This window comes from Phyllostomus hastatus, unplaced genomic scaffold, assembly GCF_019186645.2.
Source record: "Phyllostomus hastatus isolate PE091 unplaced genomic scaffold, TTU_PhHast_1.1 phas_contig_210, whole genome shotgun sequence".
In the NCBI taxonomy this organism is placed as follows: domain Eukaryota; kingdom Metazoa; phylum Chordata; class Mammalia; order Chiroptera; family Phyllostomidae; genus Phyllostomus; species Phyllostomus hastatus.
Window position 1 is genome coordinate 21,703,780 of NW_025333737.1, and position 15,671 is coordinate 21,719,450.

Below are 15,671 nucleotides of genomic sequence, written 5' to 3' on the forward strand. Positions count from 1 at the left end.
CAAGATGACTCTCTTGTTGGGAACTAATACAGCTGTTTAAGTTGAAACCAATGCTCATTTACCATTGCAAGAATCTTAGGGCCCTTTAGAATTATGCTAAATCTACTCTGCCTGTACTTTATAAATGGAACAGTGTCTGGATGATAGCATGTCTGTTTACAGCATGGTTTACTGAGTATTTTAAGCCCACTACTGAGACCTATTACTCAGGATAAAAGATTTCATTCAAAATATTACTGCTTATTGACAATGTGCTGGCCACTCAAAGGTTTTAATGGAGATGTACAGCAAGATTAACATTCTGTTCATGCCTGCTGACAAAACATCTATTCTGCAGCTCATGGATCAAGGAGTAATTATGACTTTCAAGTCTTACTATTTAAGAAATACATTTGTAAGGCTGTAGCTGCCATAGATAGTGCTTCCTCTGGTGAATCTGGGCAAAATAAATTGAAAACCTCTGGAAAGCATTCACCATTCTAGATGGCATTAAGGCATTCTTGTTTCATGGGAAAAAATCAAAGTGTCCACATTAACAGGAGTTTGAGGGGGTTGAGACTGCAGTGGAGGAAGTAACGGCAGATCTAGTAGATGTAGCAAGGGAAATAGAATTAGAAGTGGAGCCTGGAGGTGTGAAATGGTTGTAGCATCGTGCTAACGTTTTAACAGATGAAGTGTTGCTTCTTGTAGATGAGCAAAGAATGTGGTTTCTGGAGATGGAATCTACTCCTGGTGAAGGTGCTGTGAAGGTTACTGAAATGGCAACAAAGGATTTAGAAAATTCCATGAACTTAGTTGAAAAAGCAGTGGCAGGGTTTGAGAGGATTGACTCCAGTTTCAAAAGAAGTGCTGCTGTGGCTAAAATGCTATCAGACAGTGTTGTATGCTTACTGCAGAGAAGTTGTTTATGAAAGCAAGAGTCAATTGACGTGACAGACTTCACTGTTGTCTTATCTTAAGAAATTGCCACTGCCACCCCATCCTTCAGCAGCCACCACTGTGATCAATGAGCAGCCATCGGCATCGAGGCAAGACCTTCCACCAGCAAAAAGAATGCGACTCTAAGAAGTCTCAGATGATGGCTAGCACTTTTTAGCAATGCAGTATTTTAAAATTAGGATATATACATTTCTTAGACTTAATGCTGTTTCACACTTAACAGATTACAGTGTAGTATAAACATGACTTTTTTATGCACTCGGAGACCAAAAAAATCGCGTGACTTGCTTTATTGTGATATTTGCTTTATGGCAGTGGTCTGGAACCAAATCTGTAATATCTCCAAGGTATGTCCATACAAGGACTGAAGCGTTATTTAATAGGAAAAAAGTGAAAAAACCTCTGTTCACAAGTAGGAGAATAATTAAATAAATTATGGCACCTCTATCTATGGAATAAGAATACTATAAAATTATTAAAAGGAGTGAAGATTAAACACACTGACATAGAAGGATGTATATGATATATTGTTGAGTTGGGAAAAAACTAGTTGTAGTATTGATTAGATAGATAGGGTGATCATATTTATATTTGAGTTCACAAACAAAACTATACACTGTATGCATATACATATATGTGTACATGCACCAAGAAAGGATTTGTAAGCAAATATATCAGAGATGAACTTGGTGGTTGGGGATGTGACATTGAGGGAAGGGTAAATCCCAAGTTTTTCTCTTATGTAACCCCGTGCAACGTATCTCATTGGTAGAAGGTTTTAAGGTGGGTTACACGGCGTTTAAAGAGTCAACTGCCTGGATCCTGACAACTCAGCAACCAGCAGAGGTGTCAAGGAGGACTAAGGATACACAAAGGCTGTTGTAGCTTGGAAGAAATGACCTGAGTGGTGCTGCCATTCTCTCACTGCCACTGGGCCTTCTGTTTATCTCCAGCATATATTTAGTTACATTTTTACTTGCAGGCAAAAAAATATTACTCCACTGAATTTCATGTCCTCTGTATATAACCCTCTGCCTCTCCTTGTTGTTCTCACCTGCAAATGTTTGGCTTTACTCCTTCCCAACAGTCTAAATCAAGTTATAAATCTTTGTGCTTTATAGAATGATACTACTTCAATCTAGTCATGAGGGTAGATAGCCACATCATGCTTATGATCATATTAATCCTTAATTAATTAGACTTGGAAAATAGTTATATTCTCTAATGCAATACATTTTTCTTGGTAGACAAGTATCTTTTTGACTGTGAGAGGTAGGAGGAAAAGAATAGAAGGCATAAAAATAATTTAAATTACTAAACAGTGTGCCCCCAAATCCCATGAAGTCAAATTTTTCTCAACTCTGGTGAAAAGATGGCCCAAGTGATCAAGTCATGATCAAGTTTACACTGCTATTATAAATGATCAACCCTGAGGGTTTTCATGGGAAAATGGTATACTCTTTCTCCTGGAAGCTGCAATGCTACTGGATATCTCCCTGGAATTCTTTGGCTGCTGCTTCTGAGAAAGAGGCTGGAGGTGATGGCTGGTAGAGGCAACCACCTGGTCTTTGCAGAAGCAGATACACTACCAGCTGAGAGGTCCTGGCAATCTCTACAAGGAGAAATGCATTTTAATTTTTTAAAAATGCCACTAAATGAAGAACAGTTAGGTAATTTGTTATGACAGGGAGGAACTAGGGTGGTGGTTTCTAATCAGGGAACAAGGTAGGAAGAGAGATGGGGACAGGTGCCATTCAAACAGGACATTCACATTTCTGGAGCACCTACAGCTGCATCTCACAACTGGCAGACCCCAAAGTATGACTGCTTCAAGGCAAACCTGTAAAAACTAGAAAATAATTCATCCTGTGGATGGAAAACAGATGCTTTACTGTACCTGTTACAGGATACCTTCCTATCCACTCCAAACCCTGCAGAGAACAGCAAAATCACTTCTAAAAATGTTTTCTACTTTTGGGCCTGCAGAGAATGACACATCCTCTGCAAATGGGAGCATCAGGCAGGTCACCCAAGGCAGTGAGGAGAGAAGGTAGAACCAAGTCCTGGCGATCTTCCAAAGCATTGAAGCATCTGAAGTAGCTCTAGCTGTGCTCTGTAAACTATGACAATTGGTGAGATGGGACCAGATGCCAAGCCTCTTTATGGAGGAAACTCCTAGAGACAGACAGTAGCCCTTTTGGCCTCACTTCCCTGCATCCAGGGGAGCTGCAGGCAGAAAAATCCAGTGGGTCTCCCTCAAAACTGTTTCCTGGGTTTGAAGCTGAAATTGATACCTTTCATCCCTAAGTTGTGATGGCATTTGGCCTGGTGTGTGGCCCTTGGGCCTGAGGAAGGCTTATAAAGAGGTGCTCTTAGAAAGATTTCTGGATATCAACGAACTTTTTAAAAAAACCAACATGTTGATGAGTTGAATGTAAACAAGTGAGAAACAGAGGATTCAGATTTTCTTTCAAACACTGGTTTAAGCACAAAGGGGGAAAACATCCAGTTGTCAAAATAGGCTTGAGGTTTTGCTGAACCCAGAAATTCTGGAGAGCAATGTGAGATGTTTTTGCCAAGCCCTAAACACTGCAGGGTCAGTTAGATTGTTGCCATTTCATTTGGTGGAATTCTCATTGTTTCTTCTTTTTCTAAAGCAAACAAAACAATTAGCCTTGTCTCAGGGTAATTTTTCTAGTATTTCTAAAATTAATTAATTCACTTCAACCCTGAATTAAAGACTGTCCTGTCTCTGGGTATAGTAGGCCACCAGCTGTTTTAAATAATCCTTGAGAGTGGTCAGGTTAAGGACTCAATTTATGACCTTATAAATTAGCATAAGGAAACCTACTCCATAATGCAACAGACAATTCTATTTATAATGCTTAATTAATCTCCTCCAGTTACTAACAGAACCCACTTGTGACCTTTCAGTTCAACCTCACCCAAGTGCAAGTCTCCTGAGATGAGACACGTTAATATGCGAATGTGGATAGAATTTGCTGGCTTTGTGGCCAGGTATTAAGTAGCTGGCAGTCTAGATGAATTAGCTCCTCGTAGCTCACTAATCAAATGTAAGAAGCAAATGTCAAGTTGGGCAGCACAGATGAAACCATTTATCAAAATCCTGAGCAGGAAAGAGATAGAAAGAGAAAAATGCCCATGTCTGACATTGCCAACCAAAAACTTTCTCTGAATTTCAGAAAGTCTTGGCAGATGAGACAGCGGAGGAAAGTATCAGAATTGTATCAGAGGATGGCTGTGGGAGGTCATCCTGGGTGGCTTCATTTATCTGCTGTTGCTAGCACCCTCAGGCTGCCTTCTCTTAGCACAGCGATTTCCAACTGGCATGCCTCAGCACACCGATGTGCTACAAGAATTTTGCTGCAAGAATTTTTAAAACGTGTAATACCTGACTATTTAGTCAGGGGCAATGACCTCCTTTCCCTTAGATTGTCAAGTAAAAATAGGACAACAGCCAGCACAACAATAGCCATCCGGTGTGAATGAATCAAAATTATACCTATTTTTTGTCACATCTGCAAAAAATATAACATTTTTTTGGTGTGCCACAGAATTTTAGTAGTTTATGTATGCCGTGAGCTGAAAAAGGTTGCAAGTCACTGTTTTAGATTGTGACAGGAAACCCAAAGTGATAACCAATTCAGAGCTCTCTTCCTAAGGTATTACAAACAGAGAGGGGAGTGGTCTGGCAGTTCCCCAGAAAGCTATGGTATGGGGAGAATACTGTTTGCAGACATGGGAACAGGGCTTGGTAAAGATGTGCATATACTACCTGGACATATTTGTGGCCCAAAGGGAGGAGTAGTGACCTGGACACAGAAATTCTACCTAGTGGCCTGGCATCTTGGAATAGGTGTAGAAAGCTTTATCAGGTTTTAGAACCGTTCATGGTATTTCCACAAGAGTTCTTTAATCAGGGAAATAGATTTCTTTTTGTCTACCATATTCAAGTGTCAACATAATGAGATACTTCTGGCTCTGCTGGGAGCCTTAGGCATATTCCTTAACCTCATCGGCTCAGTTTTCTCATCTGCAAAGTGGGAATCTTACCAGGACCTACCTCATAGGGTGGTTGTGAAGTCTAAATAGAGTTAATGCATGTAAGGTTTGGGGTGTCCAAGCTGGGGCTGCATGTGACCCAGGATGGCTACAAATATGGCCCAACACAAAATTGTAAATTTACTTAAAACCTTTCTTTTCATTCATCAGTTTTTGATAGTGTTTGTGTGTTTAATGTGTGGCCCAGGACAGCTCTTCTTCTTCCAGTGTGGCCCAGAGATGCCCAAAGACTGGACACTCTGCTAGGCGCTATGTAAGCCATGGCTGTTATCATCATAACAATGGCATTCTCCTCCTCCTCTGGGCTCTCTCTCCTTTCCTGGTGTTGCTATACCAGCAGGGTCAGGCTGTTGTGACCTCTTTCCTGGGTAGCTTCCTAATTCATTTTTTAAATTTTATTTTATTTTAATTGTTGTTCAAGTACAATTTTCTGCCTTTTAGCGCCATCCCAGCCCTCCCCACCTCCCTTCCATTTCCACCCCCCCCTTGTTTTTGTCCTTGTTTCCTTTATACTTGTTCCTGCAAATCCTTTCCCTTTTTCCCTGAAATTCCCTCCCCTTTCCCCTCTTGTCACTGTCAGCCTGTTCTTCATTTCAGTGTCTTTGGTTATATTTTGCTTGCTTGTTTGTTTTGTTGATTAGGTTCCTGTTAAATGTGAGATCATACAGTATTTGTCTTTCACCACCTGGCTTATTTTGCTTAGCATAATGCTTTCCAGTTCCATCTATGCTGTCACAAAGGGTAGGAGCTCCTTCTTTCTTTCTGCTGCATAGAATTCCACTGTGTAAATGTACCATAGTTTTTTGATCCATTAATTTACTGATGGGCAACTAGATTGCTTTTGGCACTTGGCTATTGTAAATTGTGCTGCTATGAACATTGGGGTGCACAGGTTCTTTTGGATTGGTGTTTTAGGGTTTTTAGGATATAATCCTAGCAGTGGAATGGCTGGGTCAAAAGGTAGATCCATTTTTAGCTTTCTGAGAAAACTCCATACTGTTTTCCACAGTGGCTGCACCAGTCTGCAGTCCTACCAACAGTGCACTAGGGTTCCCTTTTCTCCACAACCTCTCCAATACTTGTTGTTTGTTGCTTTGTTTATGATGGCCATTCTGACCGGTGTGAAGTGGTATCTCATTGTGGTTTTAATTTGCATCTCTCTGATAGCTAGCGATACTGAGCATCTTTTCATGTGTCTCTGGGTCCTCTGTATGTCCTCCTTGGAGAAGTGTCTGTTCAAGTCCTTTGCCCATTTTTAATTGGGTTGCTTGTCTTCTTAGAGTGGAGTCATGTGAGTTCTTTATATATTTTGGAGATTAAACCTGTGTCTGAGGTATCATTGGCAAATATGTTTTCCCATATGGTTGGTCTCTTTTTATTTTAATACTGTTTTCTTTAGCTGTGCAGAAGCTTTTTATTTTGGTGAGATCCCATTTGTTTATTCTTTCCTTTATGTCCCTTGCTCTAGGGGACATATCAGTGAAAATATTGCTGCATGAAATATCTGAGGTTTTCCTGCCTATGTTCTCCTCTAGGACTTTAATGGTATCATGACTTATATTTAAATCTTTTATCCACCTTGAGTTTATTTTTGTGTATGGTGTAAGTTGGTGCTTGAGTTTCATTTACTTGTGTGTAGCTGTCCCCTAATTCATTTTCTTATTCTAAATCTATATCCCTTCCAATATTGTCTTCATACAGTGGACTGCAGACTTTATTCAAGAGTCTAACTTCTTAATCTTGATTTCAAGCCTCATCCCACCCTTACCTCCCAACATTAGTTTGATTCTCTAATCTTAATTTCACTGTATCTTGTCATGATCCTTCCCCTCCCCTGGAGCCACGCTATTTTCTATTCCTTCAGTATATTCTCTTATTCTCCTTACTTGTCCCGCCTTTTCTCGCTTTCATACCTGTTCTCACTGTTCTTTCCACTTGGGAGTTTATCTTTGGTTCAAATCCTAGCCATCCTTGACAGCCAGGCCCCAATGCTACCTCCACTCTGGGGCCTTCCTGAGCCTATCATTTCCCCATCCCTTTCTTTTCTGAGCTCCAGTGCACTATATTTTTTGTTGTTGAGTTTTTCAGTCTTCAACTCTAGTTACCTGCCATTGCAGCTATCAATTTATAATATATGCCCCCCTATTTAGTATGTTCCATGGCCAAGCCTCTGAGCTCCTTGGAGCCAGGCTGATTCTTCAGTGTGTCCCCTTCAGTCCTGTCCCCAGTCCTATGCCATGCACAGAGCAGGTCCTCTGCAAATAGGATAGGAAAAGTAATGTTAATTGAGGAGCTTGGAATAACAGCCCAGTCTTGTGGTTCATCTTTTCTGTGACTTATTCTGTCACCTTTTTGCTCTGTATGTAGAAATATTTCAACTCCACATAGAATGAAACAACAGCCTATCAGCTGGAAGCAAACATACAAAATGCACACTGGTCCCCAAACAATGGATTGTTTTTTAAGAAGGAGCAATGAAAAAAACATCTAGAGCACAGTACCTTTATATCTGGTTACTACAGCGGCGTTGACACTCAGAGGCTCTTGGAAGCTGACAGTGAGTGATGTGCTGCTGGTTACCATGAGACAGACATTGGTTGGCACCTCGGGGGCTCCTGAGACAGAGGAAAAAACACAGGATCTTAACAAAGCAAATCCTTTTCAAACAATGTTCCTGCATCTTCAAAGGACACCCTGAAACACACACTATAGAAACATTTGTTTGTAGAGCCTAATAGCTTTTGCTTTTGAACATTTTCATTAGAGGTCTCAATGGCCTTTATTTGTTGCCATCTTGGTCTTATTTGATCATTAGAACATCTTCTAAAGGGGTAAATAGTACCAGTTAAGCCTCCCCAAATATCCCAGAAACACAATAGGAGGTTGGCTGGACCAGCTAAGGCTAGAAAAGCGTTAGCAGGAATTATTTCATTTTATAAAGTACTTTTGTGTAAATCATTTCATGGGACACTTTTTGCAACCCTGTTGGGTAGAAAGGGCAAGTAACAGCATCCTCTCTTTTAGGATGAGGAAGCTGCAGCTGAAAGGGGCTAAATGACCTGTTTAAGGACACAATGAAGACACAGCTAGGATGAAAGCCCATGACTTTGGATGCCCAATGCTGGGCTCTTCCCAGTGTGGAAGGTTAACTTGCTTTGTTGCCATGCTGCCTCATATTACACAGTGGTATTTTTCTAAGAAAGAATTCATGGGCAAATGTCATGTCTGCTAGCAGATTTCTGATGGTATTAGGTATTCCTTAACACTAGAAGGTGTTTTATAACTTAGAAAATTAAAAATTGATATCAAGTCTAAAAATGACTTCTAATATTAATTTGTCCTGATTGAAGCACAATAGCAAATGCACTTATTAAAATGATTGCTGAACTTTTTTTTTACTAAAAGAGCAAACGTATCAGCATTGCTTCAGAGATGTTAATATTAAAAGCAACCTTTCTTTCATGTTGGTTATGTTATTTGTTTCAACAGAAAGCATTAGGCCTAGTTTTGGAACTTAGTTTACAGTAATATTTTGGAAAACAAGATTTTCACCACCTGTGGTCTTTATCACAGCTAAAGTCACCAGAGCAGAGGCAGATAACTTACAAACTAATGAACTGCCCTTTCCCTTATATTTAAAATTTCAATATAGTTCTATTTTTTTCCTGTTGTTTAAGTAAGTTTCCTTTTGGAATAGAAGTTTAATATTTCACAAGTATTTGAATTTTCTATATATTTTTATATCAGAGGCTCCACTAAGCAGTACTTTCCAGTGCTAGTATTACCCAGAAACAGGACTTTCTTAAACTAACAAAAGAATCAGTAAAAGAGAATGGAAGTGCACACAAAAGCATAATTCATGGGTTGATTGACTGTCCTCTACAGCCTGTACTAACTGAAGGTCAGTTTACATAAGTTCTATATTAAAAATGCAGTAGAGAGTTGAAAACAGCTTAAACTTGAGCTTGAAGCAGAAACTGGACAAATAGGCAAACAAATATTTTTCCACCTCCACATCCCAAAATATAGCCACTTAGGGCATCAGACCATCCAGGTCATTAGGCATTAGGGCGTAACGGGTGGAAAGTGCTAGATGAGTGTGACACGGTGGAGGGAGGCCAGCAGCACTGAAGCCTCATGGCTGTGGCCAGAGAACCTATCAGGAGCCAGAAAATCAAGCAAGACAAAAGGTCCTTTTATAGCCTCTCAGAGCCCTTGCTCCAGACAGGCTGACAACGGCCATCCATGACCCTGTCGTGTTACAAAAAAATCAGTAAAAGAAGGCCTGGCTTTCTCAAACAAGGTTTGGTCTAGTTAAACGTAGAAGTCCTCTGCTTATACTCACTTGCATGTTCGAAGCCTGTTTTCATGCGTCTGTAGAGCCGATACCTCCACTCCCAAGCTTTCAGCTGTTTCTCTTTCTCTGTGTTGTCCAGACTGAACCCTTCATTCTCCACTTGAGCAGACAGTTCACTCACCCTCTCCTGCGCTTCTTGCACTAGTGTGTTGAGGTGCATTGCTCGGCTTTCCAGGCTGACAACTAAACAGAAAGAAATGGGTGACTCTTTTTCTTTCTGGGGAAGTACTGCCTGGCTGGCAAGAGAGCTGAGTCCACTATGGGTTTTAAAAAATGCCTGGAGAAAGTGGGATCTATGTTCATTATTAATGTCTTGTTACGATAAGATCTAATTAGTGATATTCACAACTAGACCAAATTGTAAATCCATCAATTTAAGATATTCCCATTGCCCTCTGGCCCTCTTGTGACACGCACTCCATGTAGCTGCTTAGCTGTCATCAGTTAGAATTCCGCTATCAAGTGCCCATGAGGACCGCTTCTAATCCAGATGGCACACATTTGTTTCTGCGATCTTCAGAGGCACAAACACTTAGGGGCTAAAGCTCTGTAGGGCAAGGGAGGCCCTGGGAAAAGTTGTCAATGAGGCAAGCTGCATTCTGCCAAAGTTGTTTGTTCTTTTTTTGTTTTGGTAGAGCCTGATTCAAATTTTCTGGCCTTATCATTTTCTGCCCAGCTCACACACATTTTTCTATGTGTATCTTAGTGGCATAATTCTGTTGGTTTTAGTCAATATATTTACTACTAACAGAGTGTTCTACTACTACAGAAAATAAAAATAAAACAAAATGAAGTGTTCTACTACTACTGCCACAGTAGGTCTAGAGAGTTCTGAAAGCTGGGTGACCTGAGTGTGATCAGACATTGATCTTTGATTGTGGGAATGGTTTCTGGAGATGCCCATGCCCGAGGGAGCAAGTGCTACTAGCTTCTCTTGCTGAGAGAGGTCACGAGGAGCGGTATTTCTGTTTTACTCAGTGCATGGTCGTCTTTGTTTGATTCGCATCATATTGTGTACCTGACCTGCCCTTGTGCGAGTGAATGCTTCTGTCAAGGATATTTCACCTTCCGTGCCAGGCTAGGAGGCTGCTTCTGGCGGTGGCTCTCACTCATGTGAGGGCCTGCCAAGGTGGTCACCTGGTCACTTCAGAGGAGCCCTTGTTGGTCAGTGATAAAGGAAGACAGCCTCAGCATGGGCATGTGGTAGGGGACCAAGTAATGACACAGATTAGAATCAAGTTCTGCAGATCTGTCACCGACACTCTCTGCAACCAAAACGATATTTCCCCCTGGTGGGTGGGAGAGAACCCAACCATTTCATTCTTCTAATGAAGGGGGAAAATATTATGAAGATAACTCAAGTGAAAATTTGTTAGGTGTATTTTGAAATGGAAATTAGGTGGTTATATATTCATATTCTCTGTGTTCATAGGCATGTTTGCATTAATTACAGGAAATGAATACTAATTTATTATTGCCCCTGCTCACCATCAGTTTAAATTTATTTACCGATGAGGTCAATGAAAAATTAGTTGAGTCTTTTTTTTTCTTTTTCTTTCTTTCTTCTTTCTTTCTTTTTAAAGTTGCTGTTTAGAACACTCAGGACTGTGTTTTGCTGCAGATTTGTCATGGTTAATGAATGTTGCTGTAGCAGTCAATCATGTACTCTAAATACTGTCACACTTTTTTTTAAAGCCTCAGTCATGAGCCATGACAGAAAAATAAACAAATAAATATAAAGCTAAAAAACTCTTTCACTGAGCAGCTACACTATGCAGAATCCCCCGGGAAGGCTAAAGGAGGCCAGAATAAATGATAATATAAGTGCTGTGGACGTAGGGAAGCAATGATGGTGTATGAACACGGAGGTTTTGGAGAAAAAAAATACACATACACACACGCGGGCGCATACTCCAGTGGAAAAATTGGCAATATTAGTAGCCTCAAGGTGCAATTTCCTGGAGCAGTGAGATTGACAAGTCAGTACTAAATGCTGTTAATTTAACTAACTTCAGATTAATGGTAGAGTCTGCTATGACTGAAGCCCTCAAACACAGTCTCATTATAGCCTTGCTGGGAAGGTCCTAAATATAGGCATTGACAGTTTAAAACAAATTCGTATACATTTGTGTATTTTTAGACATAGGTTAGGCGTCAGAGTTTGTGTCACAGTTTTCAGGTTGATTAATTGACCCAGTAACTGCACCCTCTACCCACTGCCCCCTCCTCCTTCCACTCCAAATTATAGAGAAAATGGGGGAATTGTCCTTGCTAAGTCATTCAGTGAGCTTTTTATTGTAAGCCTGATGTTTGAATTGCATGCATGCGTCAACACTTGGGTGATAGACACATGATTTATAAAAATAAATTTCTCTAATACTATAAAATCCCCCCTATTAATTTTTATATTCACAACAGTTATTACTGGTGTGAATTCCAGGTGGCATTTCAGATGGACAGCTTCTCTGGAGCTCTGCTTGGCTTCCCCTGAAATTTTTCCTCCTTTCCCTAGCATAAGATGTTTTGTTTCTAGACTTTCGCTTTCCTTCCAGCCTGTGGACATGATGCCATTTGAGCTGTAGGGGTAAAGGGATTCATCACCTTAAAGCATTTTCACCTTTTCATAGACGAACAAGGGAGATCCACAGAATTTTGTGGCCAGGTGAATTTTGCAAGGTCAGCTGGATCCCTGTGCTTCTCAAACTGGATCCCTAAACCACTTCATAATATGATATGTGCTGGTGTCGGTGGGGTGCAGTGGGTGTCTTTACAGCCACGGAATGAATAGGTGCATCTTCCCGGAGCACCAAATTTCTCATGCAGGTTTGGGTGAAAGCACGTTATTTAGATACTAAAACGAACACTTCTGTTATGGAGGAGAATGGAAAATTTTCCCCCAAATTGAAGATCTTTTAAAAAAGGGAAACTTTATAGAAATTTATTTTCTTCCCCCCAGACCTAGTCTCCAGGTGCCCCTGGGAATGTGCTCACTTGCCTCTGTTGTTAGAGGTAATTCCATGCGGAGTTGGAGAGGCACTGACTGAGCCAGTGGTTTCCAGCCAGTTCACCAAATTAATAGCTTAATAAAACACTCTCTTTTGAAAGATTTTCTTTATTGACTACCAAATCAGCTGACTCATAAATTAATCATTTTCTCCCTGTTGTGAATGACCTATATAACTTCCAACAGAAGCATCTGTTCAGTATGAGATAATCAACCTAACGAGCTTGGTTAATATATTTTAAGCAAAAGCAAGTACAAATGATGATTATATTAGATTGTGTATGTGTAGTTTTATCTTGAATAATAGCGTGATAGTTCAGGTGTTCGATCCCTTTGGGAGCCCCATTGCTGTTTGTGCCACCCCAGGGTGAGAACCTTTTCATCCCCCTTATTTTAAGATGAAGAAACTGAGCCCAGGGAGGTGGGATGATGATTTGAGGTTTTCTTAAAAACCTTAAAAAACTCAGTGAACTTCCTCTACACCGAATGGAATGCAAATTAACGTATTATTTATGTATTGCAGTTTTCCAATTGCTACCTATTTGTCATGAGATTGGTGAATTCGTTTTGGTTGGTTGGTTGGACATAGAAACTAGAAAGGCCATGTCTATTTTATGATTGATTTTCCTGCCCATCCACCTCTCTTATTCTTGGATCCATTCCCCTTTCACTTCCACCCTCTGATTGTTCCCCCTCTGAGTCCAGAACTCCTGGACCTGTTTGCAAGGTTTGGCCTTTTCTCTGACTGCAGCTGATCCCTTCTCCAGCCAAGCAGCCATCCCTCTGCACGGCCACAGCCAGCACAATAGAGGGTCTGTGAGTGTGTGGTGAGCCGTCCGGCGGGGGCAAGGCCACTCGGCGGCTCCTGAAATAGGCTCCTTGCTATTGTGGTGTTTAATTATCAACAGCATTTCTACCACCCAGTGTTTCTGAGTGGGTATTTGTTATAAGACCTGCCCAGCTAATTAACTACCGGGTGGGAGTTGGGGGAGGGGCAGCCACTTGGTGTTCAAAGAATACAATTAGGGTTACTGTTTAAATCCTGAGATAAATAATGATCAGACTGAGTGGATTTTCTTCACCATCAAAACCTAAACTACAGATCATCAACTACTTATTTGCCTTACTAGATCTTAATTTCACCCTTGCCCTGCAATTGGTAAATTTGGACCTGGTTGATAATAACTTAAAAGCTTGAAAATATGAGGGTAAAACAAACTAATTTTAATGAATTTTTAAGTGTGAAGGTGAATATTTTTTAGTTAAAAAATTTTAAAAGTTACCATTGACATTCAGTATTATATTAGTTTCAGGTGTATAGCAGAGTGGTTTCAGACAATTATGCACTTTTACAACATGGTACCCCTGCCCTCATATTTCCAGTACCCACTAGGCATCATACATAGTTATTATAATATTGACTATATTCCCTATGCTGTACTTTTCATCCCCATGACAGCTTTGTGACTACCAGTTTGTACTTCTTAATCCCTTCACTGTTTGCACCCAGCCCTCCAATCCCCTGCTCATCTGACGGGTCGTATGGCGACCTGTCAATGCGTTCTCTGTATCTGAGTCTGTTTCTGTGTTGTTTGTTTGTTTTGTTCTTTAGATTCCACATGTAAGTAAAATTGTATGGTGTTTGTCTTTCTCTACCTGGCTTATTTTACTTAGCATAAAACCCTCAAGGTTCATTCAGTTGTCACAAAAGATAAGATTTCATTCTTTTTTATGGCAGAGTAATATTCCATTGTATATATGTGCCACATTTTCTTTGTCTAGTCTTCTATTGTTCATTATAGTGTTACTTAAAATAGCCATGTGGAAGCAACCTAAATTCCCACTAACTTTAATTTTCTAATTGAGTCTTTTAGGGAACAACTGCCTGAAAAGAATGAATGCATTTGTCCATTACTAATGATAAACCATTTTTCAATTTAGCAGTAGCTTTTCTATTGTTAGTAGCATTTTCCATGGTTTCACTGATGGGAAAAACTGGCGCTGAGACCAGTGTTCAATCTAGTGCCCAAAGGAAGCCTTACAGCTGGCCTTGGGGGCCTTTTCCTGTAGTGCCCTTGGCCCTGTATGACTTCCTTCACTTCACTTTTAATTTTAACTTAAAGAGTTTAATTTAATTCTAAAAAGTTTTCTTATCTTGAGCTGAAGTCTGCTTTCCTATTATTTCCAAAGTGGAGGTAAGATGGTAAAAGGGTTTTAGGGTCGCTATAAGCCCTTATGAATGTGTGACCCTAACCAGTTACGCTGACATCTTGAGCCTAAGTGTCTCATCACTGTGCACCCATCTCACGAGTTGTCATAAATTAGTGATAACCTTTACAGAGAAGGCTCTGTATTAGTGGAGGCTTGTGGTGATTGTTACACCCATTGTTCTGTATAAATAAATAAGATACTTGGTTTTATAAAATAGCTCTATATTCTTGCATTAAAAACAAAACAAAACTTCTTGCCCTGGCTGGGTGGCTCAGTGGACTAAGCTGAGCACCAGCCTGCAAACCAAAAGGCTGCCAGTTTGATTCCTGGTCAGTGCACACGCCTGGGTTGTGGGCCAGGTCCTGCGTTGGGGGCATGCAGGAGGCAGTGGATTGATGTTTCTCCCCATACATTGATGTTTCTCCCCATACATTGATGTTTCTCTCACACATTGATGTTTCTCTCCCTCACTTTCTCCCTTCCTTTCCTTCTTTCTAAAAATGAATAAATAAAATTTAAAAAATAAAAATTAAAAAAAACTCTTTCCCCAGATAAAAATTTTCTGTTCCAGCTATCATTCAGAAATCTTATGTACTAAGTGGTATCAATTTCAACCCTGTCTGTTATTTCAAAGGAATAAACAAGGTCATGTAGGTATAAACCTTGTATTATAAGCCAATATCCTCTGGGCAATGAAAAATACTAGTTAATAAAATTTATCTTTGCTGATCATTAGTGACAGCCTCCTAACAACCTCACAACTGACTTATTTTCAGGTAGGGACATCAAAAGAAATAATATAGAGGTGTTCCAATAATTGAATGTTCTTTAATTCAAACATTCTCACCTCAGAAGAACTCAAACCGTGAGTTTTAGTTAACCCATCTTGCTAAGGGTTAGGACTCAAAATTCACTTTGACTTCACTCATTTTCAGGTTTTCCCAAAGACTTGGAGAGTGTGGTTCCAAAAACGTTTTAGAGATTTGAGATTAAATCTTTCAGTTTAATTACTGTGGAACTTTCTTCCTTAGAACTCATTACATCCTGGACATGGGGCTCTGGAATGTTTTTCTCTGC

General features: G+C 40.2%; 1 protein-coding gene across 1 annotated transcript in view; it reads right to left on the reverse strand.

The window, feature by feature from the left end:
- Positions 1–15,671, reverse strand: part of ANKFN1 (ankyrin repeat and fibronectin type III domain containing 1) — a 146,841-nt gene that overhangs the window by 104,130 nt on the left and 27,040 nt on the right. Inside the window, exons 5-6 of the mRNA XM_045837324.1 lie at positions 9,368–9,562; positions 7,524–7,637 (exon numbers count right to left, since the gene is read on the reverse strand). Of these exons, the coding sequence (XP_045693280.1) occupies positions 7,524–7,637; positions 9,368–9,562 (309 nt within the window). The remainder of the gene's footprint in view (positions 1–7,523; positions 7,638–9,367; positions 9,563–15,671) is intronic.